Genomic DNA, 17,524 nt, shown 5'->3' on the forward strand with positions numbered 1-17,524 from the left:
AGATTGGAGATCACAGAACAATTAACCCCTGTAACGCCATGGTCACTACTTCTGATAGGTTGCTTTTACTTTTCCCGGGTGAGATGGCAGTAGCTGTCCTGTTGTCATGGCACCCAGGACCCTACTAGAGTCTTCCAGCCCTGCCATGACCAGATTTCTATTAAACCCTGCCTTAAGTAGAACTGAACACAACCTAGTGATTTTCCATAGACTACAATACAGTAGTATTGCAGACTATAGTATAAGCAATCTAATGACTGCTCATTCAAGCCCCCTGGAGGGGGTTGGAGAAAAAAAAATTAAAAAGTTTAAAAAATATTTAGCACACTAGAGCATTATAATTATATATAAAATTTTAAATTACCTCATAGATTAAAAAAATACATTCTGTATCACTGCACTATTAAAATATACATCCCTATGGCAAACACTGTATTAAGAAAAATAATCAATGCCAGATCATAGGGTTTTTTTCTGCCCAGTAAAAATATCAAAGGACTATTCTATCTCCAAAATTGTATAGATAAACACAGCCTTCCTCACAAAAAGACTGCATACACAGATACCAAAAAGTTATGGGTGTTACCTAAAAATTTTCTTTTTGAATTTTAGATAAAAAAGATAAAATATACATATTATATATATACATATATATATATATATATATATATATATATATATAGCAAATGTGGTATTGCTGTGATCATACTGATTCAGAGAGTAAAGATAGAATGTCATTTTTACAGCATAGTGAACATTGTAAAAACAAAAGTATTAACAAAATGGTGGAGCTGCATTTGTTTTCCAATTCTAGCCCATTTTGATTTTTTTTCCAGCTTCCTAGTACAATGTACAAAATATTAAATGGTTTGAGGAAGTACAACGTGTTATGCAAAAAACAAGCCCTCATACTGCTCTGCGAATGGAAAAATTAAAAAAAAAATTATGACTTTTGGAAGGTGGAAGTAAAATTTAAAAAAAATGGCTGTAGCAGGAAGGCTCTGATATCATTCTATAAGTTGCAATACTTTGTGGAGTCTGATGGCAGAGCAGGTTTTGTTGGAAGGACATGCCCCCTAAGCAGACAGATCACTGCTAATAGTGAGCTGACGGCCATAAAGACAAAAATGAAAAGAAATTAATAGATCCTGTGGAAAAAAAGGTTTCTAACATCACACATCAGAGGTTATTTTCTGTGCCATGGTCTTCATGAACGCATGTAATAAAGAGTCTATATTACAGAATCTAGGTTATGTCAAATCCACACAAGTAATTGAACTGGTTTCTGCCCTAGTCCTTCAATCTGCTCTTCTGCACACAATATGAATTACTGTACACCGCTGCTTTGCACACATGTACTTATTCCACATACTGTATCATCTAAATGCATGTTACAAAGCAATGGTCATCATCTTTATTCTCAGACTGTAGATCTGATGTAATTGGCGCAGAGATCACTGGTTTGGTATCATACATGGAAGAGCGACAAGTATATCCTATGTGAGCAGAATGTAATACAGGGGACTTTGGCTTACAATTCTATGGAGAAGTGAAATACATGTACATCAAAATACCGAGGTCCTCCTCATACGATCTGATAATATATTTACATTTATTGGTCATCTTTTACAAAAAATAATGTACGAAAAGTTCTCATTTTTTCAAAACTTCTAATCTTTCCAGCCATCCACTTCAACCACAAATGGTTCCTTCACTGTGATTTCTCCACTGTTCACAATGACACAGTCCTGTAAAGGGCGATCTTTTTCATCTGTCTGCTGGAGCTCTATCCCATGTACCACAGCCTGATGAAGGAAAAAAGAAAGGTGACACTGCCAGGTTCACAACAGGCTACATGATAGCTACAGCATCATGGAACCACAGCTTACTGCCTGGACATTAAACTATCCATAAAGACGCACAGATCATATCTGTAGAAAGACCCAAAAAATCCTTACCATGCCATCCACGACTTTGCCAAAAACGACATGTTTTCCATCCAGCCATAGAGGTCGAGTTGTGGAAATGAAGAACTGTGACCCATTTGTATCTGGCCCAGCATTTGCCATGCTCACCCAACCAATTCCATAATGCTTGAGCTTAAAATTCTCATCTGGAAACTGATCTCCATAGATGCTTCTTCCTGCAACACATCATCAATTGCAATTTAACACTTTATTGGTGTAGATTTATTGCAATAGTTTTTTTTTGTTTTTTTTTTTAATAATCATATAATTCAGTTTTAACTTATTTAGCTTTTCTTTCCTATCTGAAAATTCCTGGGATACTACTTTTCCATCATCGTGTGGTGATTGTGAGTGTGATTGTAGTCATTCTTTGACCATCTTGAAATTAACTTGTTTTAGGAAAACCTGTTTGCCTACAAGCGCAATGCATCATGGTAGTTGTAGGAAAACAGAATCGGAAGTCACCCATGTAAACAAATACAGAAGACACCAGAGAAACCCAGCAATCACTCAAAAGACTGCTAAAGGTATTTGGGTGCACTTATTAACCTATTAATAACTGGGGGGGGGGGGGGGGGTTGCACAGAGAATCCCTTTACATTCTTAAAAAAAAAAAAAGCTTAGTGTCGCATATTCTGAGAACTGCTATATGAAAGCTTTTTGCAGGGTAAACTACTATTTTGGGGTACATACAACTTTTTGATCACATTTTTTTGTGGAGGCGAGATGAGCAAAATCAGCAATTCTGGCAATGTGTAATTTTTATGTGGATCACTATATGACAAAGTGATATTTTTACAGTAAGAGCAACAGAGAAATGGCACAATGCAGAATTCTACAAAAGATCTTCCAGAAGTGTCATTTAATGGAGAATCCTAAAACAGATGACGGGGAAGGTGGCATAGCCTGCAAACTTTGGGGTGACAAGTATGCAATAATATATACTTATTATTTTACTATTAGAATGTCCTCTATTTCTAATGCTTCTTCCTATTACTGTACCTCCAGTGCCATCTCCAACTGTGAAATCTCCTCCCTGGATCATAAAGTCTTTGATAACTCTGTGGAACTTGCTGCCTTTATAGCCGTAACCTTTCTGGAACGAGGAAACAAACAGCAAGCATATCAAGAGCAATGCCATTTATAATATAGTAATGTACCACTGAGGGAGCAGTAATCCCATGGATAAAACTTAGAGGGGTTGTCCAGGATATACAAATTTATGCAAGGAAGCTGGGAAGGTTGAAAAAAAAATTATACATATATACAGTCCCTGACAAAAGTTCTGTCACTTATCCATGTTGTGGAATCAAAAGCTTATAAATTGACTTTAAATTCATCTATTGGATTAAGAACTGACTCATATGAAAGCTGAAACCCTCCCAAATGTGTTTTTTATTAAGAAAATAAACTGGCTTCACTGGCGAAATATTGATCATTTAATGAACACAGAAAGGTCAGATTTTGGCAAGGCAAAAGTTTTGTAGCCTTGTCATATAATGCCCCATCCTAGTTTACAGCCTCACCGATGCTCACTAATTGATCGGTTAATAAGTGGGTGTGTATAAGAAGAACTCCAGCACCCCAAACCTCCACTTGAACTGTAACTTCACCTCTAACAACAGCCAAAAATCAACTCTGCGACCAAAGCCTTGATTATCAAGAGGCTGAAGACCAGATCCACTGCAGAGGTGGCTGCACCTTTAATGTGTCTCAGCGTCAAGTACAAAGAATTAAAAAAAGATTTGAACAGACTGGAGATGTGTTTGACAAGCCCAGGTCCAGCAGACCCCGCAAGACAACTGATCAGGAGGAATGTTTGTTGGTTAGAAAATCAAAGCCAGCCCCTCCTCCACTGCAGCAGAGCTCCAACAGGCCCGGTCACCTCAAGTCCGTGTCAACTAGAAGAGTTTGTAGGATTCTGCCTCCAAATGTCCTCCATGGTGGAATCAGTGCCCAGAAGCCATCACTAAACAAAAGGCAATTAAAGGCCCACAGCCTGCTAAACGGATGGACAATGGAAAAGTGGCAGAAGGTGGATTTCTCAGATGAATCTTCAGTTGAATTACACCATAGCCGCTGCAAATACTGCAGGAGACCTACTGGAGCCCGTATGGATCCAAGATTCCACCACCAAACTTAACTGTTTTCTGGGTGTAAGATCATGGTCTTGAGTTACATTCAGTATGGGAGTATGCGAAAAATTTGTAAGGTGGAAGGCAATATCAATAGCCTACAATATCAAGAAGTATTAGCTTCCTCTTACATTCCCAATCATAAAAGGGGTCACATTTTGCAGCAGGCTGGTGCTCCATCTCATACATCCATCTCTACATTAAAGTTCCTCAAGGCAAAGAAGATGAATGTGCTCCAGGACTGGCCAGCCCAGTCACCAGACATGAACATCATTGAGCATGTTTGGGGTAGGATGAAAGAGGAAGCTTGGCAGACAACTCTGGGAGGCATGTTAGACTGTATTCTCTGCTATTCCTGATGACTTTATCAATAAATTGTATGAATCATTGATGAAACGCATGGATGCCGTCCTTCAAGCTCATGGAAGTCACACAAAATATTAAATATGGCTGTAATAGCACCACAACTTCATTCACCAATGTTATGAAACATATCTTTGTATTTGAACTGAATTATTGGTTTGATTTTCACATTACTTTATGTGAGCGACAAAACTTTTGTCTTGCCAAAATCTGACCTTTCTGTGTTCATTAAATGATCAATATTTCACCAGTGAAGCCAATTTATTTTCTTAATAAAAAACACATTTGGGAGGGTTTCAGCTTTCATATGAGTCATTTCTAAAACCAATGGATGAATTTAAAGTCAGATTATAAGCTTTTGATTCCACAACATGGATAAGCAACAGAACTTTTGTCAGGGACTGTATAAATACAAACACATACCTACTGACCTATCCCTAATGTCCAGTCTAGCAGCATGCCAGAGCTTCTTCCTGCAGAAGTCCTTGCCTCACCTGACCACTAAGGAAAGGACATGGGACATTTTGGTTCCTTTCCTAAGGCCGCTGATTGTCCTCAGTGGTCATGTGCCTCTGCCGGAACAAGACCCCGGAAGCAGCAGAACCAGACCGCAGTGGGAGATTGCAGTTGAATGCTTTTTCAGTCCTTTTTGGGACACCCCCATACACATAAGTCAGTCAGTCCTGCCAACACTGTAAGGTTCTCCTGACATTTATCTAGCTTTGGACTTGACCATAGGCTCTTGCTGTCCTAATAGTTATTGTTGGTCCTAATAAAAGTTGCATAGTCTTATGGGGCACAACTTTGAAAAGAAGTAAATCCACCTCTACTTTTACTAATATATACTTCAAAGGGTAACCTTAGATAAATACAAGGAAGCAGCTTGTACTTAAGAAACAGAAGTGTCTTTGTGCATGTCTGGATGGGCTGCCAGCTGCTCTTGACATTATCCGTACAGTACCCAGGCGCGGCCCTGTCAGCACACTTGAGGAGACTGGAAGGTGTGAGTCATGTTTCATGGACATCAACTATGTTTCCACATCACATTCTGCCATTGATCTAATGTGCAGGGATCTACCTGAGAATTGACAGAGTTCCTATAGATGGTATCAAGACAGGCTGCTCATTGGCATTGGGGGAGGTTTATCATAACTAGACAAGGGAAGGGGGAGGGTAAATAACAACCAGTCAGATTTCAGCAGTCCTGCTCCAGAACCATTTGGATAATAAGAGTTGGAATGTGATTGGATGCTATGGACAAAACCTTCTCTTTCTCCATTTTCTTGGCCAAATCACCATCTCTGACTCCTATTTTTCTATAGCCTGACTCAGACGTCTTCATACATGGCTGACATCCATGGTCAGTGAGAATCTAATTAGCTTTACAATATTAATGATTATTTTAAATTAAATAATCATTTGATTTTGAAGTCGGAGTGTAACTTTTTGTAACTTAAACTCCACCCAAAATTGGTCCTCGCTAACTCCACAGCCCTGGGGTGACCCTAGCCTATTGTTGGTGACAGTGGTGACCCCCGCACTTATTGTAGGAGCAGCTTTTCCTGTAAGAGACCAGGAAGCAAAGACCAGCGGTGCCCAGGGAAGCGTCAGAACATTCATTATATTTATCAGCTGGACAATCACTTTGGGGATTCTTCAGGTCTCTGTATGTATAGTTGGCTGAAGTAGTCACATGACATGTACACACTTTGTAATGTAACGCATCCCTGAAAGTAGAACTAATGGTTACATTGCAGTCTATATAGCTCCGTTGTCCTGATCTTCTTGAACTTTATCACAGAAGCTTTGGAATGAGATAACATGAGATTAGCAGATGGGCAGAAGCCCATATTAAATATAAAGGAAACCTGCGATCTTCGCTATCAGGCAAGTACTTGGTTCAGCCACTGGGTATATCTTTGCCACTGCCATTATATATATACAGTAATTGCATATTTTCTTGTACTCTAGTTTCCATATGTTGTTTGTACAGCAGTGTTATACTTGGCCTTTTCTAACCTTCCAGCAAGCAGAGAAGTCAATTTCTCCAAGCAGTTTTTCCCAGATGTTTCCCCAGCAATGAAGGACGGATACTCCAGTTATTTACTCTGAACAGCTGTTTTCTACCAAAAGATATAGAGCATGAAGTAAGGTTCATAGCCACATGCTCAGCTCAATAGGGAGATACATAACATACAGACATCTGACACCAGATATTAGAGCATCTTTGAGATTTAATAACTCGGGCTCTGTTCACCAAGTCCCAAATGAAGAATCGGCCAGATAAAGCCAGACAACCCTTACCAATTTATACTTATTTTGTAGGACTAGATAAAATTGGCCATTGCTCCCTGTGCACATTTTGGAGCCTCGGGTCCCCATAACCCTGTCCTAATTCATCCATTGTCCGTTCTTGGGCAATTTTTTGGTAGGTTCTAACCACTGCATACCAGGAATAGCCCACAAGTCCTGCTTAGAAATCGAAGTGACTTTGTCAACGCACAAATTTTCATAACTAGACAACTGGGGCAGAGCATCTCCAAAACGGACAAGCGTCAAACTGTGTGTGGACTGGATGTGTTAAGAATCAGTTAGGGCTGGTTCACACCTGCGCCCGGTCTCCGTTTTGTGGGTTTCCGTCTTCTGCCGATAGAAGACAGAAACCCGGCAGTCAGTGTCCGCCGCCCGTGAGCGTTTTGTGGTCTCCACGGCGAAACCGTTTTTTTTTTTTTTTTTAAACCGGACACAAAGTCCTGCATGTCTGACTTTGTGTCTGGTTAAATAATAAAAAAAAAAAAGGTTTCGCTGCGGAGACCAGAAGACGTTCACAGGCGCACACTTTGCACAAACCCATTCAAATGCATGGATTTAAAAACTGACCGCCGGTTTCCTGTCTCCTGGGCAGAAAACGGAAACCTGAAAGCGGAGACCGGGCGCAGGTGTGAACATGCCCTTATGAGTTTATTCAGCCAGCAGACGTAGAAGAGTGGCGGCACAATGCAGAGGTCTAAGAAAAGACACTTCAGGATGATTACTGCATGGTGTGAACCTAGCTTGAAACAGACATGTCAGCAGGGGTGAGAGGTCCTCTTTAACAACAACATGAGTTAATACTTACTTCTCCAGTAGCTAAGGTGACAAAGTTTTTCACAGTTTTTGGGACCACCTTTCCAAATAAACCAATGACAACACGTCCAGCATTTCGGTCACCTATTTTTATGTCGAAAAAAACCTGCAAATAAAGAGACTGGATCAGGAGATCACAAAGAACAGGACCTTTCCTATAAATAAGAAGTTCAGAGACATGAAGGTGTCAGTTATCGGCAGTATGTGAAACGTCTTCTCAGCTGTCAGGGAATGTGATGGAGCGGTGCGATCATGTTCCTGCAATCTACCTGAATGTGACACCAAATATGTAATGAGAAAAGATCAAGGTAAACTTTCAAGGTCACATTGTTTGCGGTTTTACCAGTTTGCCCTCAAGTCTTCATGATCAGCATGGACATTCCAGGAATCGGGAACTCCGCTCGTATCGAGAGCAGCTTTCTACATTCTACAGAATTCTTACAGAACATTCCTTGCTGGTAGCTGAAGTCATCTGGAGAGACCACGTTTGTTTCATGTCAGTAAATACAAAGTTCGCCAGTAAAATTTTTGGAGTGAAGCTTGCAGAAATCCATTTTGCTCAGTGCCAAACAAATATTGACTCTTAGCAGCAGAAATATATACTACAAATCTGCCACATGTGAACATACCCTTAGGCGATATGGTCATGTAGGGGCCTGTGTAAAAACGGAACAGACTGTGGGCCATTTATGCTTTCAACAGACCCATATATTTCAAAGAATGAATGAACAGGCAAGAATAGGATCTGCCTTCAGTTTAGTATCTGAGCTCATGGCCACCCACATGGACCGGTGATAAAACACAGTTGTGTGTATGGGGCCATTAAAAAGAACGTGATATCCGATAAAAATACGGATAGTACACTGACGAAACGTGTGGGAAACCACAACGTTTTTGGAAATTACAGTATTTCCTCTGCATGTATTTTTCTGCAATGTGTGAATGGGATTCTACTTTGCAGGGGCTGTAAAACACTGCGGTTTTTGCTGTGGTGTTTATGCATCAGGCTGATGCCCCATGTTGCGGAAAAGCAGATTTTGCTGCGGTTTTTTTTTTTTTTTTTAAGCCAATGCCAGGAATGGATTTAACGAAGTGAGAAGAATAAGAACTGCCTTTAACGAGGACCCTTTCAAGTCCTCGGGGCACATGTGGTGTAATACACCGCTAGAAAGCCGACAGTGCGCAGAATTCAAGAGAATTCTTCAATTGAAGAGATATCGGTGCCGTTACCATAGCTCTTTAAGCTGAATTCAACACACTGTTTGCTTTCTAGAGGTGTATTACACCGCATGTGCCCGAGGATGTGAAAGGTCCTCTTTAAATTTACCATTCATTTTTCTAGCTACTCTTGATTTTAGCTCAAAAAAAAAATTTACAACAAAAAAAGCAGCTTTTCAGCAACATGTGGTCTTAGCCTAAGGGTAAGTTCACACGATGTAACGTTGAGCGTGATCTGGCACGTATACACATGCCGGCAGATGACATGCTCAAAATGCTCCCATTCATTTCAATGGGAGTTAGGAGCATATATGCCGCGTTATTTTGCGCCCGCAAAATCACGGGTGCAAAATAACGCAGTGTATACACTCCTAACTCCCAGTGAAATGAATGGGAGCATTTTGAGCACGTCATCTGCTGGCACGTGTATACGTGCCAGATCACACTCAACGTTACATCATGTGAACTTACCCTAAGGCTAAAGCTCCACATCGCAAAATGCAGCTAAAAAATGCTGTGGGGAAAAATGCAGCAGAAGCGCATCCTGTTTTTTTCTGCAGCGTACTGTAAAACGCAGTGTTTCTTGCTGTGGCGTTTCCACAACAGCAAAAATGCTGCGTTTTCACAACGTGGGGCTTTAGCCTATGCGGTATAAGAAGGGCAGAAAGTCAGCAGAGAAAAACTCAGTGAAAATGCAATGAAAAACGTGGGGAAAAAAACCACAAAATGTGTTTCCGCAATTTTTTTTATTTTTTGCTGCATTTCACTACATGGGTGGCAGCAAAAAAGCACTGTGGGAAAAACAGTGGCAACAAAGCATCGCAGTTTTTCTCTCAGCGCTTCTCACAGAAAGACTTTGTGCTTACGTTATACCTATAGGGAATCCGCCAACGTTTCGATAGGGATAATTGGCATGCTGCGATTTCCAAAACCACAACAGTTTTTGAAATCGCAGCGTAACCGCTGCGCATATTTTCCAGCAAAGTGCAGGGGCTGTAAAACGCCACGTTTTTTACACCACATGGGGCTTTAGCCTCAAGGAGTTTTTCCAAGAATAACAATTTCATGTCCCCCCAGGTCCCTATGTGAACAGAGCAGTACGGCACATGCAGACCACCAGCTCATGTACTTGCACAGGACTGACACATTCTGCATTACTGCTTTCCTGATTGTTGGGGGTCTCACCTCAGGGATTAACTCCTATATGGATGATGTCACATATCCTATAATGTACATATGGCTGCTCATACATACAGCAGGGTTATCACATGATGGTCACTCCTGTAGTAACTTCCATAGGAGAACAGCTGTCCCATATACCATACAGTCCATACACTGCTTCCAGAGCTGAAGTGTCCGGTCAGGGTCAGGAGGAGCTCGGGGCCTAGAAAGTTACAGGAGAACTTCTCTATATAAGGACAGAAGCCCAGACTGCTCCACGTGCCAGGAATGTGTGAGCTACGTGTCCCCGCCGCCGTCAGCCCCCAGGTGATGCCCCTGTTACAGTTCCCGGTACACGTTACCTTGTGGGTGACGGTCGGTCCCCGCTTCTTGTAGCCTTCAGCCCCCGGTAACGTGTGCAGGGTGAAGCAGAGCAGCAGCAGCGCCCGGAACATCCTCAGCGGGTCCCCCGGCAGCATCTCCCGATGTCAGCGCCCCGGACTGCCGGCAACGTCAGCAAGAGCGGGGAAGGGAGGGGAGAGGGGTCTTCTCCTTCCTCGTCAGCCCCCGCCTACCCCCGCCCCTCCAGCTCTATGAGGGTCTGACTGCTCACTAAGGACTCTCTTCACACCTGCACAGGGTCCACTGCCTTGGGGTTTCTTTTTGTTAGAAACAGAGTAGCTGACGTGACCCCTTGGCCTCTGTCCTCCATCCCACCACCCCATTACAAAAAACAGGGGATGGAAAACATCACTTATTATTGAAGTCAATGGGGACGTTTTATCTGGGGCTTTCCCATCTGAGTCTGACGCTGGGTTCACACCTGCGTTCAGGGTCTCCGTTCTATGGTTTCCGTCTTCTGCATGCCAGAAGACGGAAACCATAGACCGGGTCCGGCCGTGAGCGGCGGTGAGCGTTTTAGGCTCTCCGCCGCAAAACCGTTTTTTTTTAATCCGGACAGAGTACTGCATGTCCGACTCTGTGTCCAGATTATAAAACCCGGTTTCGCGGCGGAGAGCCTAAAACGCTCACCGCCGCTCATGGCCAGACAGCTTTCTCACCCATTCAAATGAATGGGTGAGAAAGCCTCCTGCAGGTTTCCGTCTCCTGCCTCTGTTTTAGGCAGGAAACGGAAACCTGAAGTACGGAGTGCACAACGCAGATGTGAACGAGCCCTGAGACTCCTCCACAGATTCCACCTAAAGAAATGCAAGGAAGGCTTTTCTCTCCATCGGTTTCAGTATAAAACCAGAGGAAACTCTGCGGACCCCCATTATAGTCTGCAGGTAACCTAAACCAGAGGAAACCCTGCGGACCCCCATTATAGTCTGCAGGTAACCTAAAACAGAGGAAACCCTGCGGACCCCCATTATAGTCTGCAGGTAACCTAAACCAGAGGAAACCCTGCGGACCCCCATTATAGTCTGCAGGTAACCTAAACCAGAGGAAACCCTGCGGACTCCCATTATAGTCTGCAGGTAACCTAAAACAGAGGAAACCCTGCGGACCCCCATTATAGTCTGCAGGTAACCTAAACCAGAGGAAACCCTGCGGACCCCCATTATAGTCTGCAGGTAACCTAAACCAGAGGAAACCCTGCGGACCCCCATTATAGTCTGCAGGTAACCTATTTTTAACCGAACAAGTTTTACGTCTTTTGGGTTCCCATGTGGACCCAAACAATGGAGACGCGAACACTAGTGTGAACTTAGTGTCAGTTTGGAGACTCCATTAGAGCGACTGTCATAAATACCAGACGAAACAGCGTTGCAGTGCTTTCATCCCATGGGTTCAAAGAATGGACACCAAAACAAGGGACACACAGGCACAGATGTGAGCGTAGCATTTCTCCTGAGGATTGGGAACCACTCCTGACTCACAAATCTGCCTGCAAAAAACTCTGTGTGAATGTACCCTAAAGGCCAGGTTCAAACAGGAGTTTTTTTAACCAGATTTTGATGCCGTGGCAGCCTCAGAATCCGGTCCAAAAACGGCTAGCCGTGACTGGATGCCGGTGCAGTGCAGTGCATCCAGTCGCAGTATTCTGCTCTGGATTAGGCCCAAATAAATGGGCCTAGTCGGGGGGAGGTCGCGAGGTGGACGTCTGTAGCTGAATCAGCCACAGAATCCGCTGGAAGAAACAGCTTGTCGCTTCTTTTTTTCTGCAAGCAGGAACAGACCACTCGTGGAAAAAGGAAATGACCAGCTCCCATTGATTTCAGTGGGAGGCGGTTTTTTGAGCTGGCCTAACGCTGCTTTTTTTGCGTTTCTTAAGCCAAGCCCAAGCACACTCCCCAGACTCCTCGGGAATACCGAATGCAGATGTGAACCAGGGCTAAGGGCTTATTCACACATAATGTTTTTGTTTTGTTAAAAAAATAAATCATTTGAAAAATGCATGTGAAATTTATGTAAAAACAAATGCAATGTTAAAGGGATTGTCCAGGCACAAATGGTCAACCCCTATAACTTTTAAATCAGCCAATGGAAGTAAAAAAAAATTATACTCATCTGTCCCCAATGCTCCAGTGTACTACTGGCGCTTTTCAGTCCTTCTGCTCAATAGATCTCCTCTAGAGTTCCACTGAAGTCACTGATTGGACTCAGAAGTCATGTGACCGCTTTAACTGTTGTCACAGAATTGGAACGTACACAGTTGTGTATAATGTAGAATAGCATCCTTATGTGCAGCAACTAACAGTTAATAAAACTAGGGCAGCTTCAATGTGGGCAGCTACAACATGCAGGAGCCCCATTCATGAATGGTAGGTGTATGAGTGGATGCTGTAACAGTCAAAATATAGGTCACACTCTCTTTTGTCCATTTCATGGATCCCTCGCCCTGCGATATATGAGGGAAATATGAAAATGGGCATCCATCGGGTGAAAAATGACCAAGTTGGGTACTCAACATAAAAGCCCTTACTCATGACATGACTGGTGACCTCTTGTGTACTTGTGCATTCTCTGTACACTGTACTGCACTGTCATTGCATACCACTGCCATTTTAACCCCTTCCCGCCGATGGCATTTTTTTTGATTTTCGTTTTTGTCTCCCCTCCTTCTAAACCCCATAACTTTTTTATTTCTCCGCTCCCAGAGCCATATGAGGTCTTAATCTTTGCGTGACAAATTTTTCTTCATGATGCCACCATTAATTATTCTGTATAATGTACTGGGAAGCTGGAAAAAAAATTCAGAATGGGGTGGATTTGAAGAAAAAATGCATTTCTGCGACATTCTTACAGGCTTCGGTTTTACGGCGTTCACTGTGCAGCCAAAATGACATGTCTCCTGTATTCAGCGTTTCGGTACAATTCCAGGGATACCAAAATTATATGGTTTTATTACATTTTGACCCCTAAAAAAATCCAAAACTGTGTTAAAATGGCGCCTCGGGGACCGATCAGAGACATAGCGCCGGTTGTCTACTGCTTAAAGCTCCCGGGCGGTCACCATAGTTACACACCCAACATGCACCGTATTACGGCGGATGTCGGGAAGGGGTTAATGAAGAACATCATTTACAGGTGCTCCTATATATAGGAAGCTTCTATAGTTCTACCTCTGCTCAATCCACTCCTTGCTTTGGCTCAAAAAAATGCAGCAAAATCTGCAACAAAAAAGCAGCATTTCCACAATGTGGGAGCCTAAGGCTAAAGCCCCACATTGCAGAAACGCAGCTTTTTTTGTTGCGATTTTTTGAGCCAAAGCCAGGATTCGATTGAGCTGAAGAGAGGAATATATGAACTTCCTATATATTTGCCTTTCCATTTGTAGCCATTCTTGGAATTGGCTCAAAAAACTACAGCAAAATCTGCAACAAAAAAAGATGTGTTTCTACAATGTGGTGCCTCAACCTAAAAGCAAAGTTATTCAATCACATGAAACCTCAAAAGTTAGATCAACTGGTGTGAGATGATTGTATGATGCCTCTTGTTGATGACCATGGCAGTTATAGCCACCTGAGAGGAATAGAGTCCTTGAACCAAGAGATCTTGGTTTATCACTCCAGCAGATTGCTACGCCCCAATGTCAATATATCAGCACTGTTCAATGCTGTGTATCCCAGTGGTTGGAGAACATCAACGGACTGGGATGAGACAAGAGGTGTGTGGATGCAAGCCTATTACTATTGTCCACAAGATTTCATTCGGTCCTTATTTTGTCTCTGACCCAGTGATGCCCAGAGATTGGTCTGCAGACCATGTGGACAAAGCCATGAAGAGGCTTTCACAAGGGTCCTACTTCTTCAATTTTTGTAGTGGCATAATGTATGGTTGCCAGACCTCTCTAGTCTTCATTACAAGTAGACTAACAGCTCAGCGTTACTTTGATTTGTTCATGGACCCAGTGGTACACCCATTTCTCCAAAGTGTCTTAGTAGACCCCAGAGTATAATGATTGTTAATGGGTGTCCACAATGGAGCATAATACTGGGTGATGGGGCCACTATGGGGCATAATACTGGGTGTTGGGGCCACTATGGGGCATAATACTGGGTGATGGGGCCACCATGGGGTATAATGCTGTGTGAAGGGGCCACTATGGTGAATAATGCTGTGTGAAGGGGCCACTATGGTGAATAATGCTGTGTGAAGGAGCCACTATGGGGTATAATGCTGTGTGAAGGGGCCACTATAGGGTATAATGCTGTGTGCAGGGGCACCTATGGGGCATAATAGTGCGCGCAGGAATGCGGGGGGGGGGGGTTGGTCGGTGTCTTCGGCTTCGGTCGGGGTCTTCAGCGTGGGGGGGGGGGGCATGTAAAAGGTTTGCCACGGGACCCTGCCATTCCTAGTTAGGCCACTGATTAGGAATTGTGATAGACCAGTCTGAATAGTTGTGTCTTTAGTTTGCGCTTGAAGCTGTAGAAATTGGGAGTTAATCTAATAGTCCGGGATAGAGCATTCCAGAGAAGTGGCGTATATGTGCACATGGCGCTCATACTCAATACTGAATAATTGGAGATATTTTCAATGGAATAAATTTCATTTTTATCACTTGCATATCATATCATTTACCCCTTAGCGACCCTTGACGTAACTGTACGTCATGGGTCGCATGGGGATGTATGGAGCGAGCTCACACGCTGAGCTCGCTCCATACACGGCAGATGCCGGCTGTATAATACAGCCAGGACCTGCCACTAACAGCAGCGGTCGGTGCCCGAGCCGATCGCTGCTGTTAACCCTTTACACACTGCGGTCAAACGTGACCGCAGTGTGTAAACGGCGCCGCCATGTTTTGCCGATCGCCGCCCTCCTGAACGTCACAAGAGCGCGGTGATCCTTTGCTATGACAGCCGGAAGCCTATTGAAGGCTTCCAGGCTTGTCTCTGCACTAGATCTATTAGACGATGCCAGAGGCATCGTCTAATAGAAGTGCTGCGATTTTCCTATTCACTGCAATACTGTAGTATTGCAGTGAATAGTATGAGCGATCAGACTCCCTAGGTTTCAAGGTACCTAAGGGGTCTGATCATAAATGTAACAGAAGAAAAAAAAAAGTTTTTAAAAGTATTAAAAAAATAAAAAAAATATAAAAGTTCAAATCACCCCCCTTTCCCTAGATCAGCTATAAAAGTAATTAAAGAACATTAAACATAAACATATTAGGTATCCCTGCGCTCCAAAATGCCTGAACTATTAGAATATTAAAACATTTATCCCGTACTGCGAACGGCGTAGCGGCAAAAAAAATAAAAACAGCCAAAAAGCGTTTTTTTCAACACTTTGCCTCCTATAAAAAATTGAATAAAAAGTGATCAAACCATCGGATCTTTCCCCAAATGGTATCCATAGAAACGTCATCTTGTCCCGCATAAAAAGACACCACAACCAGCTCCATACATGGAAATATGAAAAAGTTACAGGTGTTAGAACATGATGACACAAATTTTTTTTTCTATTTTGCAAAGTTTATCATTTTTTTAAAAGTATCAAAAAATTTCAAATACTATATAAATTTGGTATCACCGCGTTTGTACTGACACGTAGAACACAGGTAACATGTCATTTGTACCAAACAGTGAATGCTGTAAAAATTAAACCCATAAGAAAATGGCGCAAATGCATTTTTTCTCCAATTGCGCCTCATTCTGAATTTTTTTCCAGCTTCCCAGTACATTGCACAGCATATTGAATGGTGCCATTACAAAGTACAATTTGTCCCGCAAACAATAAGCCATCATGTGACTCTGTGAACTGAAAAATGAAAAAGTTATGGCTCTTGAAATGTGAGGAGGGAAAAACGAAAATGCGAAACCAAAAAATGGCCTGGTCCTTAAGGGGTTAACTTGTCTGTCAATCTTATGATTTCATTAATGTCAAGACATTTTCTTCCTGGTGTTGCAGTTTCAGTGTTAAGGAGAGTATATTTATGACAACTAGACGTTGAGTACATCACAAAAAAACAGTCCTACTCAAGACCTTTTGCTACCTTGATATTAACAGTTCCTTTGTTTCTACATTGCATTTTACCACTAGTAATAAATGTCATGAAGTTTCATTTTATGATCTTTTGATACAGTCAAAAAGGGCAAGACCACGGCACTATTTATTGTACAGTCAATGAATCAATCTTTCATAATACTGGCTTTGGTTTTATCCTCTATCTAGTATCTAGCACATTTCTTCCCGGAGTACATTGCAGGCTTGTCTTCATATTAAACGCAGTTTGAGTATACATTCATAATTCATAGCTATTTTTTCTTGCAGGTGGAAAATTTTTTATATGGGCTCCAACTTTAAACTTCTCCGAAAAGTACTTTGTCTTATAAAGCACATAAATCTTTAGGATGAGCCAGAGGAAAGTGTTTGGATTTTGTATAGTAACCTAGTAATCTATGTTTAAGATTGCACTTATTATAGTTAAAATATGCAAGGCGGCTGAAGTGAAAATAAATATAAGCTCCTGAGACAACCGCTGGCAGATGACTACACTTTTACAGATATACTTTTTCAGGTTTTATTGTGCTGATGGACTCTGAAGGATGTGTTCATCCATTAAACAAAGCGTAATCTGGCGTAAATCACATGTGCAGTTACAGGAAGGACTAAACACTCATAAATTATTGATCCATTCTGAACCGAGGTCACAACTATTGGAGAAAACACATTTTTAACTTGAATACAATCTTAAGAAAGACTTGCCTAATTTAAAGAAAGGACTGGATATCATGTCTGTCCTTTATATATACTTGCCAACAATATCAGTGCACTAACCAGATATTGACTGGGGTCATGGATCTGCATTGTCTACAAAGGGGAGAAAATTCATCAACTTATTGCAGGACAATTTTTTGGACCAGCTTGTAGAAGATCCAACTAAAGGGATGCTCTGCTGGATCAAGAATCAAGAATCAAACAAGCTTTATTGGCACATCCGAATGGATATTTGGCATTGCCAAAGCTAGTAAAGTGGGGGGGGGGGGGAGAGTTGGGGTTGGGGGGGAGAGTGGTGGGTATGGGGGGGTGGGTTGGGTGATTTGGGGTATAACAGTCCGTGGGGTCTCATCTTCTTCTTAGTTGGTCACGGCTGTGTGGGGGGGT

The 17,524-nt window shown here is 42.3% G+C and overlaps 1 protein-coding gene across 1 annotated transcript; it reads right to left on the reverse strand.

The window, feature by feature from the left end:
• Window positions 1-1,444: 1,444 nt before the first annotated feature.
• PPIC (peptidylprolyl isomerase C) lies at window positions 1,445-10,491 on the reverse strand. The gene is made up of 5 exons (XM_075272514.1): window positions 10,333-10,491; window positions 7,584-7,697; window positions 2,970-3,063; window positions 1,959-2,143; window positions 1,445-1,805 (listed from the first exon to the last, which is right to left on the reverse strand). Exons 1-5 carry the CDS (start codon window positions 10,447-10,449, stop codon window positions 1,671-1,673), a joined length of 645 nt encoding a protein of 214 aa, XP_075128615.1. The 5' UTR covers window positions 10,450-10,491; the 3' UTR covers window positions 1,445-1,670.
• Between the last annotated feature and the right edge of the window lie 7,033 nt (window positions 10,492-17,524).

Source organism: Leptodactylus fuscus, chromosome 1 (assembly GCF_031893055.1).
Source record: "Leptodactylus fuscus isolate aLepFus1 chromosome 1, aLepFus1.hap2, whole genome shotgun sequence".
Lineage (NCBI taxonomy): Eukaryota > Metazoa > Chordata > Amphibia > Anura > Leptodactylidae > Leptodactylus > Leptodactylus fuscus.